We start from the raw sequence: 14,291 nt of genomic DNA, 5'->3' as shown, positions 1-14,291 counted from the left end.
AGTACTGAAAAAAAAAAAAATGACCAATGAAACATAAAAATGACATGAAGGTCAGGTGATATATGCCAGACAGACAGCCCGGAAATTTAGAAATGATCCATGTAAACTTGTTGCTCCTTTAAATAAACTTATTCTAAAAGTTAACCTATTCAACACTGTAATAAGATCATTGACTATTGTTTTTATTGGTATAAATATTGATTTTGTTATCAGTAGATTAAAAGCTTACTAAATATTACTAGTATGTTATATACATATACATTTTCATGGATCTACAATCTGTCGATACCTGCAACTTGGCATTGCACAAGGTCATGTTTTTCTCTGGCTGTTTATGACGTCTTTACACTAAATCCATTGTATGTTGGATGTGTACGGATTGAGTGTTTAGTCTTAGAGGCATGATTTTTTTATTAGTTGTTAGTGGCTTTGAACTAGCTGTCAAATAACTGAGAGTACTCTCAGATCTGTTCATTGTGTCTTTTTGTGTCGGGATGTATAAGTACCCGGCCACGTCCACTTGTATTTTTTGTCTATCTGATGAGTTAAGCCTTTTTCAACTGATTTTTATAGTTCGTTCTCATATTGTACTGTTATACCACTGTCCCAGGTTAGGGGGAGGGTTGGGATCCCGCTAACATGTTTAACCCCGCCACATTATTTATGTATGTGCCTGTCTCAAGTCGAGAGCCTGTAATTCAGTGGTTGTCGTTTGTTTATGTGTTACATATTTGTTTTTCGTTCATTTTTTTTACATAAATGAGGCCGTTAGTTTTCTCATTTGAATTGTTTTACATTGTCTTATCGGGGCCTTTTATAGCTGACTGTGCGGTATGGGCTTTGCTCATTGTTGAAGGCCGTACGGTGACCTATAGTTGTTAATGTTTGTGTCATTTTGGTCTTTTGTGGATAGTTGTCTCATTGGCAATCATACCACATCTTCCTTTTTTATATGTACATCTCACAATCATTCTATACACCAAATATAGTTGACCTGTTGCCAATAGTACTTGAAACACAGACCAAACTATAAAAAAACTTAACATTTTGTTGAGGGGCAGGGTGAAGATGGTTGGAGATTTTCTTGCTGTGTTGAAGACCTATTGGTGGCCTTCAGCTTTTTTCTGCTCTTTGTTGGGTTATTGTATCTTTGACACATTCTCCATTTCCATTCTTAATTTTATTGACCAATGAACCATGAAATTGAGATCAAGGTCAGATGAAACCTGCCAGCCTGACATGTACCCGTTCCAGTCATTCGATACACCACATGTAGTTGACATACTGCTTATAATATTTCAGGAACAGACCTAATCGCGTAACTTTAACCTTGATAACTGATCCGTGAAATAAGGTGAAGGTCAGATAAACCCTGTCTGACGTCATATAAACATTGCAAGGAATCCTTGGTTATCCTATTACTATTACTAAGTGAGAAATTAACATGAAAAAAACAAATCTTTTTTTTTCTAGCAGTCACTGAACCGTGAATATGAGGGCAAGAACATACCAAGCCTTTTACCAACGCGACAAGCAACCAAAACGACACACATAAATAAAAGACATATATAGTGCAACTTCCAGTCTTCGACAAAAGCCAGATGTCTATACAGTAAGTAATCTTTACACAGTACCGAGTCAAACAATGTGAAACTGATGCGGAAATAATTGTTTACATTTTTATCAAATAACGTACTTTCATAAGTTCACAACAATTGTAGAAAATACTTGAACTGTTTGATTTAAATATGAATGAAAACCACATGCCAGAAAACAATTGAAATCCCGAGATCATAGTACTTATAGACGAGAGTCTGATGGGGTTAACAGAATAAAGGATGATTTGGCAAATCTACAGAAAAATAAAGAATAGAGAAAAATATGGCAAAAATAAAAATAAATATTGAACATAAAAAATGTAGAAAAATTTGCGACTTTAACATAAAGAATAGAGAAAAATTACCTAAAAAATAAAGAATACAGAACAGAAGGACACTGGAGCCAGACCCTCAGAGACGGAAATTTTATAAGTATCTATCTATAATGAATAACAAAAATAGAATTCAATAAATGTTACATAAAAGTATCGAGTACAGATGTATTAACTTAAACTTAATTTTAACAAAACAGAAACCAACTCAAAGCTTAATATGTTTGCTACAATGTATCTGAGATAATGAAAAGCTTATTACTGTAACAGTTGTAACGTACATTCATTGAAATGCCAACCTACGAAAAAGGGGGAAGGAGGGCTTTGTTTTTTGTTCTGTATGCCAGTTTGTTAGTCCTTTCCGTATCAGGTTTAGGTTTAAGTAGTTTATCATGAAGGTGTGGTCACATCCACTTGAAAATTTAGAATAATTGTTCATTATAATGTGAACTTTTCAGATGGTATAGCAGATGACGATTTTGATCCCGATTACATGGTTCACTGAACATAGAACTGTGATAGTATGAAATTAGTACACTCTCAGGTTAAACTTGAAACTTAGTACAAAAAAAATCACAATTTAGAGCTGATTTCACGGTTCACCGAACAACGACACAGGATAGAGTTATGGGACATTGTGTCCTATGAAGACATATTCTTGTAAACCTATAGCAATGTCAATAGACCGTATTGCTGTTTAGTCCAATACATAGACAACTATACCTGTTGGAGTCAAGTGTTTCACAGACAACTTCCTGTTGGAGTCAAGTGTTTCACAGACAACTTCCTGTTGGGGTCAAGTGTTACAAAAACAAAGGTCATCAGTAATGAGCTGATTGCGGAAAATGTTTAGAAAGAGAACATTTTGAAATTTTGATAGTTTATGAACCAATTGTTTTTTTAAAGACAGATTCAAGTCCTAAAAAAGCACCTCCTGTCAGTGTTTTTGTTTTATGTTTTTCTGCTTTGTATCGATCTGAGAAGTAAAGCCTTTTTCAACTGATTTTTATAGTTTGTTCTTATGTTGTGCTGTTACACAACTGTCCCAGGTTAAGGGAGGGTTGAGCGCTCACAAAAATGTTTAACACCGCCACATTCTATAAATGCCTGTCCCAAGTCAGGGGCCAGTAGAATTGTTTGATATTTTTCATGTCGAGGTCTTTTATAGCCAACTGTACGGTATGGGTTTTCCCCATTGTTGAAGGCCGTACGGTTGCCCATAATTGCTTACATCCACTTCATTTGAACTTTGGTTGATAGTTGTCTCGTTGGCAAGCATACCACATCTAATTATTTTCATATTGTTTAAAGTATTTACGATGGTTTAAATATTTCTCTTTTTTAAATTTTATGCACAGCACAAAGAGAAAAATTGTCTATAGTTATGTTTGCTTTGGCTTTACATTATTCATGTCAGAGCCTTTACAGCTTGGCTTTCAGTGTGGATTTTAATCATTATTGAAGGATGTGGTGTGTTCTATGATTGCATATATCCACTTCTATTGAACTCTGGTTGAAAGCACTCATAAGCAATCATACCACATCTCCTTATTTTTGTATGGCTACAAAATAATATCAGATTGGTTTCCCCCTACCTAAATTGGTCTCTGGTGGAAAGTTGTCGCATTAGCAATCATACCACATCTCCTTATTTTTATATGGTTACGTACTAGTATCAGATTGTTTCCCCCCTACGTCAATTGGTCTTTGATGGTTAAAAGTTGTCGCATAAGCAATCATACCACATCTCCTTATTTTTGTATGGTTACATACTAGTATCAGATGGTTGTCCCCCTACGTCAATTGGTCTCTGTGGTGGAAAATGTCGCATTAGCAATCATACCGCATCTCCTTATTTTTGTATGTTTACATACTAGTATCAGATGGTTTTCCCTCTTAGTCAATTAATCTCTGGTGGAAAGTTGTCGCATAAGCAATCATACCACATCTCCTTATTTTTGTATGGCTACATACTAATATCAGATTGTTTTCCCCCTACCTAAATTGGTCTCTGGTGGAAAGTTGTCGCATTAGCAATCATACCTCATCTCCTTATTTTTATATGGTTACATTCTAGTATTAGATTGTTGTCCCCCTACGTCAATTGGTTTCTTGTGTAAAGTGTCCTATTAGCAATCATACCACATCTCCTTATTTTTGTATGGTTACGTACTAATATCAGATTGTTGTCCCCCTACCTAAATTGGTCTCTGGTGGAAAGTTGTCGCATTAGCAATCATACCTCATCTCCTTATTTGTATATGGCTACATACTAGTATCAGATGGTTTTTCCTCTAAGTCAATTAATCTCGGGTGGAAAGTTGTCGCATAAGCAATCATACCACATCTCCTTATTTTTATATGGTTACATTCTAGTTTCAGATTGTTTCCCCCCTACGTTAATTGATCTCTGGTGGAAAGTTGTTTCATTCGAAATCTTACCACATCTTCTTAATTTCTAAATAAAACTCGTGTCTCCAGTAACAATTTATGATATGACGGGATGAGTCATGACCTCAAGTAAAAAAACATATGGTGAAGTAGAAAGGTCTTTATATCAATGCATCTAATATTATATATGGTTTAAAGTGGGGATCTGAACTATTTTGGGGATATTCAACTATATGTTATATGAGGGTGCGGGGCATGATCTCAAATGCCAAACCCTTATAGTTAAATTGAAAAGGTCTTGCCATAGCAATTAAGCATAATATATGATTTTTGGTGTTATATAAAATAAAATAATTTATTTGTCAATGGTCATGGTCAGATATAATCTTCAATGGTAAACGACACATATATAGTCTTGATATGTTGCCCCCAAATATAAAAAATCATATGTAAATATAAAAAAGAAGATGTGGTATGATTGCCAATGAGACAACTATCCACAAAATACCAAAATGACACAGACATTAACAACTATAGGTCACCGTACGGTCTGCAACAATGAGCAAAGCCCATACCGCATAGTCAGCTATAAAAGGCCCAGATAAGACAATGTAAAACAATTCAAACGAGAGAACTAACGGCTATATTTATGTAAAAATGAACGAAAAATTAATATGTACATGATGTAACACATAAACAAACGACAACCACTGAATTGCAGGCTCCGGACTTGGGACAGGCACATACATGAATAATGTGGCGGGGGTAAACATGTTAGTGGGATCCCAATCCTCCCCCTAACCTTGGATAGTGGTATACAAGTTCTGGACATGGAAATAAAAAATGAAATAATCCCGTATTTTGATATAGAGGTCAAAGGTCAAACAAAGTCACACGAAGGTCACGATGATATGCAACATTTCGTCTTAAAGTACTACACGTTCAAGCCAAATATCTTGGTTAGAAGCAAAATAATCCTGGCCGGACATGGTTGTACAAATGACCAAGAAGAAAAGAGAAAAAACCTTTTGAATAATACGAAAGCGTGGAAATAATATTTTTTTCTAAAATATCTAACCCCAAACCACTCCATCGTCTTAAAAATGAATGTTATATTTGATACTAGACCTTCAACCAATCAACAAACGCACTTCAATCTGAAGGATAGTGGGATAACATTAATTTCATTAGTGGTCAACAATCATGAACGTTCACAGTTTTTTCGTTGTGTTTGCCAAGAGCGTGTCGTCGATTTGAAAGAAAAACACTGGTCAAGGAGTAGAAACTCTTTGAATACAACGTAAGTTTTTTTATGCGACTTTTCGTTGAAAAGTTTTAGTATTCGCTTAAATAAGCTTTGAATATTTGTCACGCAGTGGTAACATTCATGCTCCTATCATATAAATCAGCTTTGAACATTTGTCACGCAGTGGAAACACTCATGCTCCTACCATATAAATTAGCTTTGAATAGTCAAAACGACCAGTACACAAATTTGACCGGCTCAAAACAAACAAACAAACTTAAGACAACGAACCGTAGTGATTGAAATTCAGAGGTCAGTCTTTAAACATCTGTAAAAGAAATACAACAATGGGTTTATCATTCGTTGTTACCATCTTGAATAGACTGGAGAGTGAATTACTTGTAAACATCGCGAAACAAGGACTCTTTATAACACAAATTTGATTTAATGCACTATAAATTAAGCATGGTACTGGTGTCCGTGTTATACAAGTAATATAAAATGGTTAGCAGGAAGCAATTCACTTTGTTTTTAAATACATTGAAAAATTACTTTTATGCCTAGGTCACAGATTCACGTATCACCTCGCCGGATCCACTACGGAATAAATCTCACGAATGATCCCGGAAATGCAGTTTCCGTAGTCAGATACGGATCCGATACGGATGCACAACGGTTTGACTACGGGTTTTGACGTTAATACCACGGATAATGAAGGACAAGGGTAATTTGGCGACATGAAAAAAAATAAAATCACAAAAATAGTTTTTTTTTCTTTCTGTTCATACAATGGCGCATTGTTAAATAATTAGGCTTGGTATCGTCCCTGTTGATATACCTCGCTGGAATGCCATCGGTAAATTTTTCTACCATTTTCTGTATTATTGCCTTGAATGCAAATCATATCTCAGTTCCATGTCAACTGAAATGAAAGAGTTTTACTGATAAAAGTTGACATAATATGAACAATAATAATGTTATTGTGTTTTCACCAGTGAGATAACAACCAAATGACAAATATAACATTGCCTTTTGTTGATAAAGAATTGCTTAACTAACTTAAAACAAAATTTAAAAAGAACCAACATACATGACATATCCGAATGTGTAACACAAGTCAATAGTCTTCATTATAATAAAAAAAAAAGACTGAAACGCAGATTAAAAATGTTCCATAAATCACCATTGATAAAATTGCTATCCCATAAAATGATATCTTGATTAAAAGTACAAGCAACACCAGGTATAATTACTAACAAACAAACATACAGGCAAATCCGATACAGTGAAGACAGGCCTTTCTTCTCGCAAAATAACCAAAGCAATCAATTATAAAATTAAGAGTGATGGGGAATGTTTCAAAGAGACAACAACCCGACCAAAGAGCTGAAAACAGCCGAACGCCACCAATGGGTCTTTAACGCAGTGAGAAAATCTCGCACACGGAAGAGGGCTTCAGCTGGTCCCAAACAAAATGTGTACTAGTTCAATAAAAATGGATGTCACACCAAACTACAAAATTTATAAATCAACTAGAATTAATATCATACAAGACCAATCAAGGCCAGATACTCCTGATCTGGACAGGCGCAAAAAAGCGGCAGGGCTAGTTTTGTTAGATCTCAACCCTCACCCAATACATCTAGCCAATGTAGAATAAACAAAAACATTACAATACTCACAGTAAAGCTCACTTTAAAAGAAGTCTGAGTCCGATGTCAGAATAGGTAACAAAAGACAAAATCCCTTCAATTAGGGGTTAAGTATCATTCCATCATAAAATATATGAGAACATAACCCGTATTATGCCAACAACTGGTTTTAGAATACATGTGTTTATTTCCGGTGCAAAGACCCTATGAGTGAATCAATATTAATATCAAGATATACCATCTTTAATGTTCTGACAACACTATCGTATCTATAACCCTTTTGAATAAGTCTGTTTAAAGGTTTTGGTTAGCTTTTGAGGTGAATGTAGACATTTTTCTGATGTGTTTAGAATATTAGTGACTTATTAGAATGAATGTTCTCGCTGACATTGCTTCAAATTTGTCATGTCGGTTTAAATAGGTTAACAGTATTTATAATTGTATGATTGCAAATGAGACAACTTTCAACTGAATGGCGTGAGCATAATCAACTATATTTCTAGCTTGCTATAGTTTTTAATAATGAACAATACCAATACCATACAGTCAGCTATGAAGGTCCAGTTCGGAATATACATTTATTAAAGTTTTTTGGCTGCCTATGTGACATTGTACTGACTGATTCATTTTTAGCTCACCTGGCCCGAAGGGCCAAGTGAGCTTTTCCCATCACTTTGCGTCCGTCGTCGTTGTTAACTTTTACAAAAATCTTCTCCTCTGAAACTACTGGGCCAAATTGAACCAAACTTCGCCACAATCATCATTGGGGTATCTAGTTTAAAAAATGTGTGGCGTGACCTGGTCAATCAACCAAGATGGCCGCCACGGCTAAAAATAGAACATAGGGGTAAAATGCAGTTTTTGGCTTATAACTCAAAAACCAAAGCATTTAGGGGAAATCTGACATGGGGTAAAAATGTTAATCAGGTCAAGATCTATCTGCCCTGAAATTTTCAGATGAATCAGACAATCCGTTGTTGGGTTGCTGCCCCTGAGTTTGTAATTTTGAGGAAATTTTGCTGTTTTTGGTTATTATCTTGAATATTATTATAGATAGAGATAAACTGTAAACAGCAATTATGTTCAGCAAAGTAAGATTTACAAATAAGTCAACATGACCGAAATGGTCAGTTGACCCCTTTAAGAGTTATTGCCCTTTATAGTCAATTTTTAACCATTTTTCGTAAATCTTAGTTATCTTTTACAAAAATCTTCTCCTCTGAAACTACTTGGCCAAATTAATCCAATCTTGGCCACAATCATCTTTGGGGTATCTAGTTTAAAAAATGTGTGGCGTGACCCGGTCAACCAACCAAGATGGCCACCACGGCTAAAAATAGAGCATAGGAGTAAAATACAATTTTTGGCTTATAACTCAAAAACCAAAGCATTTAGTGGAAATCTGACATTGGGTAAAAATGTTTATCAGGTCAAGATCTATCTGCCCTGAAACTTTCAGACGAATCGGACAACCCGTTGTTGGGTTGCTGCCCCTGAATTAGTAATTTTGAGGAAATTTTGCTGTTTTTGGTTATTATCTTGAATATTATTATAGATAGAGATAGACTGTAAACAGCAATTATGTTCAGCAAAGTAAGATTTACAAATAAGTCAACATGACCGAAATGGTCAGTTGACCCCTTTAGGAGTTATTGCCCTTTATAGTAAATTTTTAACCATTTTTCGTAAATCTTAGTTATCTTTTACAAAAATCTTCTCCCCTGAAACTACTTGGCCAAATAAATCCAAACTTGGCCACAATCATCTTTTGGGTTTCTAGTTTAAAAAATGTGTGGCGTGACCCGGTCAACCAACCAAGATGGCCGCCACGGCTAAAAATAGAATATGGGGGTAAAATGCAGTTTTTGGCTTATAACTCAAAAAACAAAGCAATTAGAGCAAATCTGAAAATGATTAATTGACCCACTAAGGAGCAATTGTCCTTTATAGTCAATTTTTAACAATTTTCATAAAATTTGTAAATTTTTATTAACATTTTCCACTGAAACTACTGGGCCAAGTTCATTATAGATAGAAATAATTGTAAGCAGCAAGACTGTTTAGTAAAGTAAGATTTACAAACACATCACCATCACCAAAACACAATTTTGTCATGAATCCATCTGCTTCCTTTGTTTAATATTCACATAGACCAAGGTGAGCGACACAGGCTCTTTAGAGCCTCTAGTTATAATTTTCAATAATAAATACTGTTTAAATTAAAGGATCCTACCTGATAGGACAAATGTGAGAAAAATGTGAGAAAATCAACGGCCTGATTTTAATTTATGACGCAACAATAAACAAAAATAAGAAAGGACAGACAGCAACCAAGGAACACTGCTTTCAGTCATTATTTCCCCCCTTAATATTGAGATTAATGCACTATAACTTAGGCATATTGTACAGTAGCTTCTAAGACAAATGTTAAAAAGCTAGGAGTATCCTTTATCTTCATGTTTCGCTATATAGATGATGTCTTCTCACTAAATAAAATAAGTTTGGTGAATGCATCTATCACATTGAACTTAAAATCATACCAAATCACATAACCATGATAATGCTATATACATATGCATTTGCTTTTGAAGGATAAGTTTGAAAAAACAGTCAATATCCGTAACGAGCAAAAATGCATTAAAATATGCCAAAATACTTCCTCACTTTGTACAGACTGTTTACATGGCTTGGAAACATGTTGGAAATTGACTCTATATGGCATACTTACCAAGTCGTTTTCAAATGATATAACTTCCTCCTCAGAGCAAGTTTTAGCTAATGTTTCATTTAGTCGATCTGTATATCGACTTACTGGTTTGATATTTTTATCAAAACGTTTCAAAAGATGACCAATGATATTGCATAAATCACTAAAACGATTATCATCGAGATTAAATGTTTTAGAGTGTTGCAGTTCATTTCTTGTAAGTCGTATGCGCTCAATATCATCTCCAATAGCTATATCTGTATTCTGAATATCTAGCCAAGTCCCTCCCCATGGTCCGGGAGGACATCTCCGATGGCTTGAATTACTAGGAATATGTTTATTAAGTTTCCTGTGCTCACTGTACAAGTATGTTATATCACAGTCACTCCTCGGAGGCAGGTTTGGTCTATACTGTTTGAGTAAATCATATAAAACATCAGCAAGAATATTAAGCACAATCATTCCCATTTTTGTAAAATTAAACTCTTCCTTGGTGATCTGAAAGGAAGTTAATAGTATAAGTAAGAAAAATGGTGTTCAGTGATGCTTAATACAGAAATCGATTCATATACTAGTTTTATTTAGTTCTATCAATCATTCAAAATAAATTTAATAAGATTATTCAACTATTTTTTTTCCACAGTACATTCATTATCAATTGACGAAGCAATGTACAAGTGTCTTTCTTTCTGCTGATTTAGTCACCTTAATTATAGTGATAATTTTGATCAGATAAAAATCACCGGTTAAAGTAACCTTTTTTTCACAAACAGAAGATACATAGAAAGATGGCATATAATTCATTACATACAACTACAGCCATTGTTTCTAAATACTCCGAATTAAAAAAAATATGTTTGGGATAATATGTGTCACATGTGTCAGTACAGATATTTTTTCGAAATCAGAAAAAAAAACACGAGTTTTACATATTGAAATACTATAAATATAATTCACTTCTAGCAAAAAAACCTGTTGATTTAACACAATGAACACAGTATGGTCCCTCAAATAATAACTATTCCTGGGTCCTTTCTTTGTTTTAGGTCTTTGTTGGCTGCTGTGTCGGCCAGTACAAAAACAAACAGCTTTGAAAGTTCATAAAGTTTGTTTCTTATTATAGAAATAGTTGATTATGTTCTCTTTTATTTATTTCTGAATTATTTTCAAAATATGATATTCGAATATCCACAGCATTTATTAAATAAGATTTTTTTTCCGTTTACACCAATTTTTACAATACGATGAAAGAGCGTCTTTTGTGACCTGGCGACACTGTTTCCAATCTATTTTTATATGGAGGACGATATTTTAGTCCTTTTTTCAAAAGTTAAAACCATTACACGCAGTTCTAATAAGTATATGATAGATGACAAGTATTGTTATTCATGCATATTCCTATGTGGCTCTAGATGACGTACTTTATTTCATGTCCTTGTATATAGAACGTACTTTATTTTTATTTACTTGTATATAGAACATAATTATCTCCCCCTTTCCAGCGTCAAATTCATGTATTTACGTTAAAACTGAAATTAACTCATTGGTGGCCTATGTTTTTTATATTATTATTTTAGTGAACTGTATTGTAGTTGGTTGATTTAGAAAAAATGGGCAAAATCTTTTTTTTAGGAAGTAACTGGGGTCTAATGCTTATATATATTTTTTTTCATGTCAGAGTTTCTCTAGATACATGTAGAGAGAATAACAACCACTACCGTCTAATGCTAATTAAACACATAAATGGTGCCTTTCATGAGTTTCACCAGATAGAGAATAACAATCAAATGTTTCTATATATGTTATATTTATATTTTTCACTTACACATAGCGATTCATTTTGTAGATCTGACCATTCATCAGTGAACTTGTGGGTTGCTTGACATTTCTCACAATGATATTTTATAATTTGTTTTTCACTAAAATCATTCAACCCTGTAACAGACTCTGGTTTTTTAAGACCACATTTCCACTTTTTCTCAAATTTTACATTTGACATCTTGAATCTTCTACTTATTATCTTGACTATTTCCTCTGTCACGAAGGCAGCAATGTCTTTGTACATACCTCTTTTAATTTCTTTTTTGAATTCCAAAATCTGAATCTGAATAAAATTGGGACATGTCATTAAAATAAGTTTTCTCAGTTTTGTACTCTTGTGCAATTCAAAGACAACAGTACCTCTGAAAAGAGCAATTTGACCTTTCTTTTGTTCAGTGGCATCGAACTCTGCAATTTTAAACATCCGGCTCAGTGAAGCAATCAAGTGATTAATAAGATGTGGTGGGAGAAACATAAACTTGAAACATAACCAGGTGGATTTCTTACAGTTATCGTTGGTCACATTGAACATCTCATATATGTCCTTTTCTGGTTTTGATTTGACCATGCAAGGTACATAGTAGCAATCCTTTTCATCAAGACTCTCTCTAGGTGGGGGTATGATAATATCGAATTTCTCCATAATATTCAGGATATCATCTTTATGTTGATCTTGTTTATACAAAATGTTGTTTTCATCTTTAAAGATACCTTCTAAAACATCGCTATGTAATATTCCTCTGACATTTAAATCCTTCAATTTTCCCTTCATTCTATGTCTGCTTACATCTAACTGAAATTTCTCTGCTGTGACTATACATTTAAAAGCATCAGACAACCACTGTGTATCTAAAATGATAAAATCAGGAAGATCCTTAAAATAAACCAATGCTCTGATCTCATGGTGAAATTCCAGAAACAATCTGAGTTCATCTTCATTTAATGGCTTTGGCATTTTAGTAGAGATGTGTTGAATTTCACGAAGAGCCATAATAGGAATTTGCAACTCCTTCTTTTTCTCTTGAAGACACTTTTCCATCTGAATAAATTTTAATGGATAGCGTTTATTCCAAATCGACATTGTTTTTGCTAAGTTGATGATATCTTGTCGCATCTGCCTAAACACTTTATCATCATCCTCAGTATTTGAAATGAAGTATTCTTTCCTTATATGTCCACATGCATCATCTGAAATGTCGTCGACAAATCTATCAAGGTGATCCTTACATGCATTCTCAATCTATAAAATAGAATATTGTCTTTTACTAGTCTGTGAAAATGTTGCAACAAGACAATGGAAACTATGTCAATATATCATTATCATGCAGATCACAATTTTATTATGTGGTTAACCGATATAAGGAATTTTCAAGTTTACCATTAAACCAGAACTGCCATCCTTGTTTCATATTTACAAAACCAAAGATATGCAAATATATAACATTATAAAATTATACTGATTATCTAATTTAACCTAAAATGATTACCATTTTTGTTCTTCTATAACCAATAAACTGTTATCACAGAAATATGTCTCGCCTTTTTGTAATTTTGATGATGCAAATGTTGAAATTAAAATAACAATACTTTAACATGTTACATACATGTAAGTTATGCAAGTATTCAAAGTCAATGAACCTTGACTGAGGTACATGGCTAAACAATCACCACATAGATGAGATGTGCCAATGATAATACAACTGCATACCAAATACCATTGACCTATTACAAGTCGTTCCCTTTAACAGGTCGAGAACTCTAGATTTTCTGACGTCAGAATATATTTGCATAGTAATTTCCAAAACACAAGGCCAATATGGCTTGGAAAAACTGACCAATCGACTCAATGAACTACAATGCATTGTGGGCTACTACGAGTAAACTACTACTTAAAACACAAGGAATTAGTGGGAAAACAGTCAACTAATATATTGTCTGGGACTCTCATTACCAATGTGTTTATTCTGCAAATATATTTAATGTAAAATATATAACGTAATCCTCAATTTGCATGCTCAGATTAAACAAATATTGCTAACTGGCTTCACGATTCGACTTTCTTTTTCGCCTTGCAAAAGTAGTGGAACCGGTTTTGTGCATTGTTATGAATTGAACCTACATTAATTTCAAGACATGAAACAGTGAAATATCCAGTGAAGTGACCACTGTCCAGTAAGAAAATCATTTGAGATCTTTAAAACCGATATTATGTCATTCCAAAATCATTTCTGCCTAGAAAAACACGAAAACTTTTATTGAAACACTTCTTTTTGTACTGAATGTGTATTTTTTTTTATCAAGACCTGAACTAAAAATAAGAACATCATAATATTCATTATGCTAAAAATAGGTGTTATGAAATCAGCAGGGGCGGATCCAGCCGTTTCAAAAAGGCGGGTCCTAACCCTTGACAAAAGGGGAGGGGGTTCCAACTACATGTCCCCATTCAAATGCACTGATCCTTCAAAAAAAGTGGGGTCCATAACCCGGAACCCCCGCCCCCTGGATACGCCACTGAGCGGGTACGGTATATAGCTCAATACA

At 34.1% G+C, this 14,291-nt stretch overlaps 1 protein-coding gene across 1 annotated transcript in view; it reads right to left on the bottom strand.

The window, feature by feature from the left end:
- Positions 1-6,408: 6,408 nt before the first annotated feature.
- LOC134690147 (uncharacterized) overlaps positions 6,409-14,291 on the bottom strand; it is a 59,612-nt gene continuing 51,729 nt past the window's right edge. Inside the window, exons 12-14 of the mRNA XM_063550124.1 lie at positions 11,752-12,987; positions 9,948-10,424; positions 6,409-6,489 (exon numbers count right to left, since the gene is read on the bottom strand). Of these exons, the coding sequence (XP_063406194.1) occupies positions 6,475-6,489; positions 9,948-10,424; positions 11,752-12,987 (1,728 nt within the window). The 3' untranslated portion in view covers positions 6,409-6,474. The remainder of the gene's footprint in view (positions 6,490-9,947; positions 10,425-11,751; positions 12,988-14,291) is intronic.

Source organism: Mytilus trossulus, chromosome 11 (assembly GCF_036588685.1).
Source record: "Mytilus trossulus isolate FHL-02 chromosome 11, PNRI_Mtr1.1.1.hap1, whole genome shotgun sequence".
NCBI lineage: Eukaryota > Metazoa > Mollusca > Bivalvia > Mytilida > Mytilidae > Mytilus > Mytilus trossulus.
Note: the sequence above shows the minus strand (reverse complement) of the source record. Positions and strands in the feature narration are given on the sequence as shown.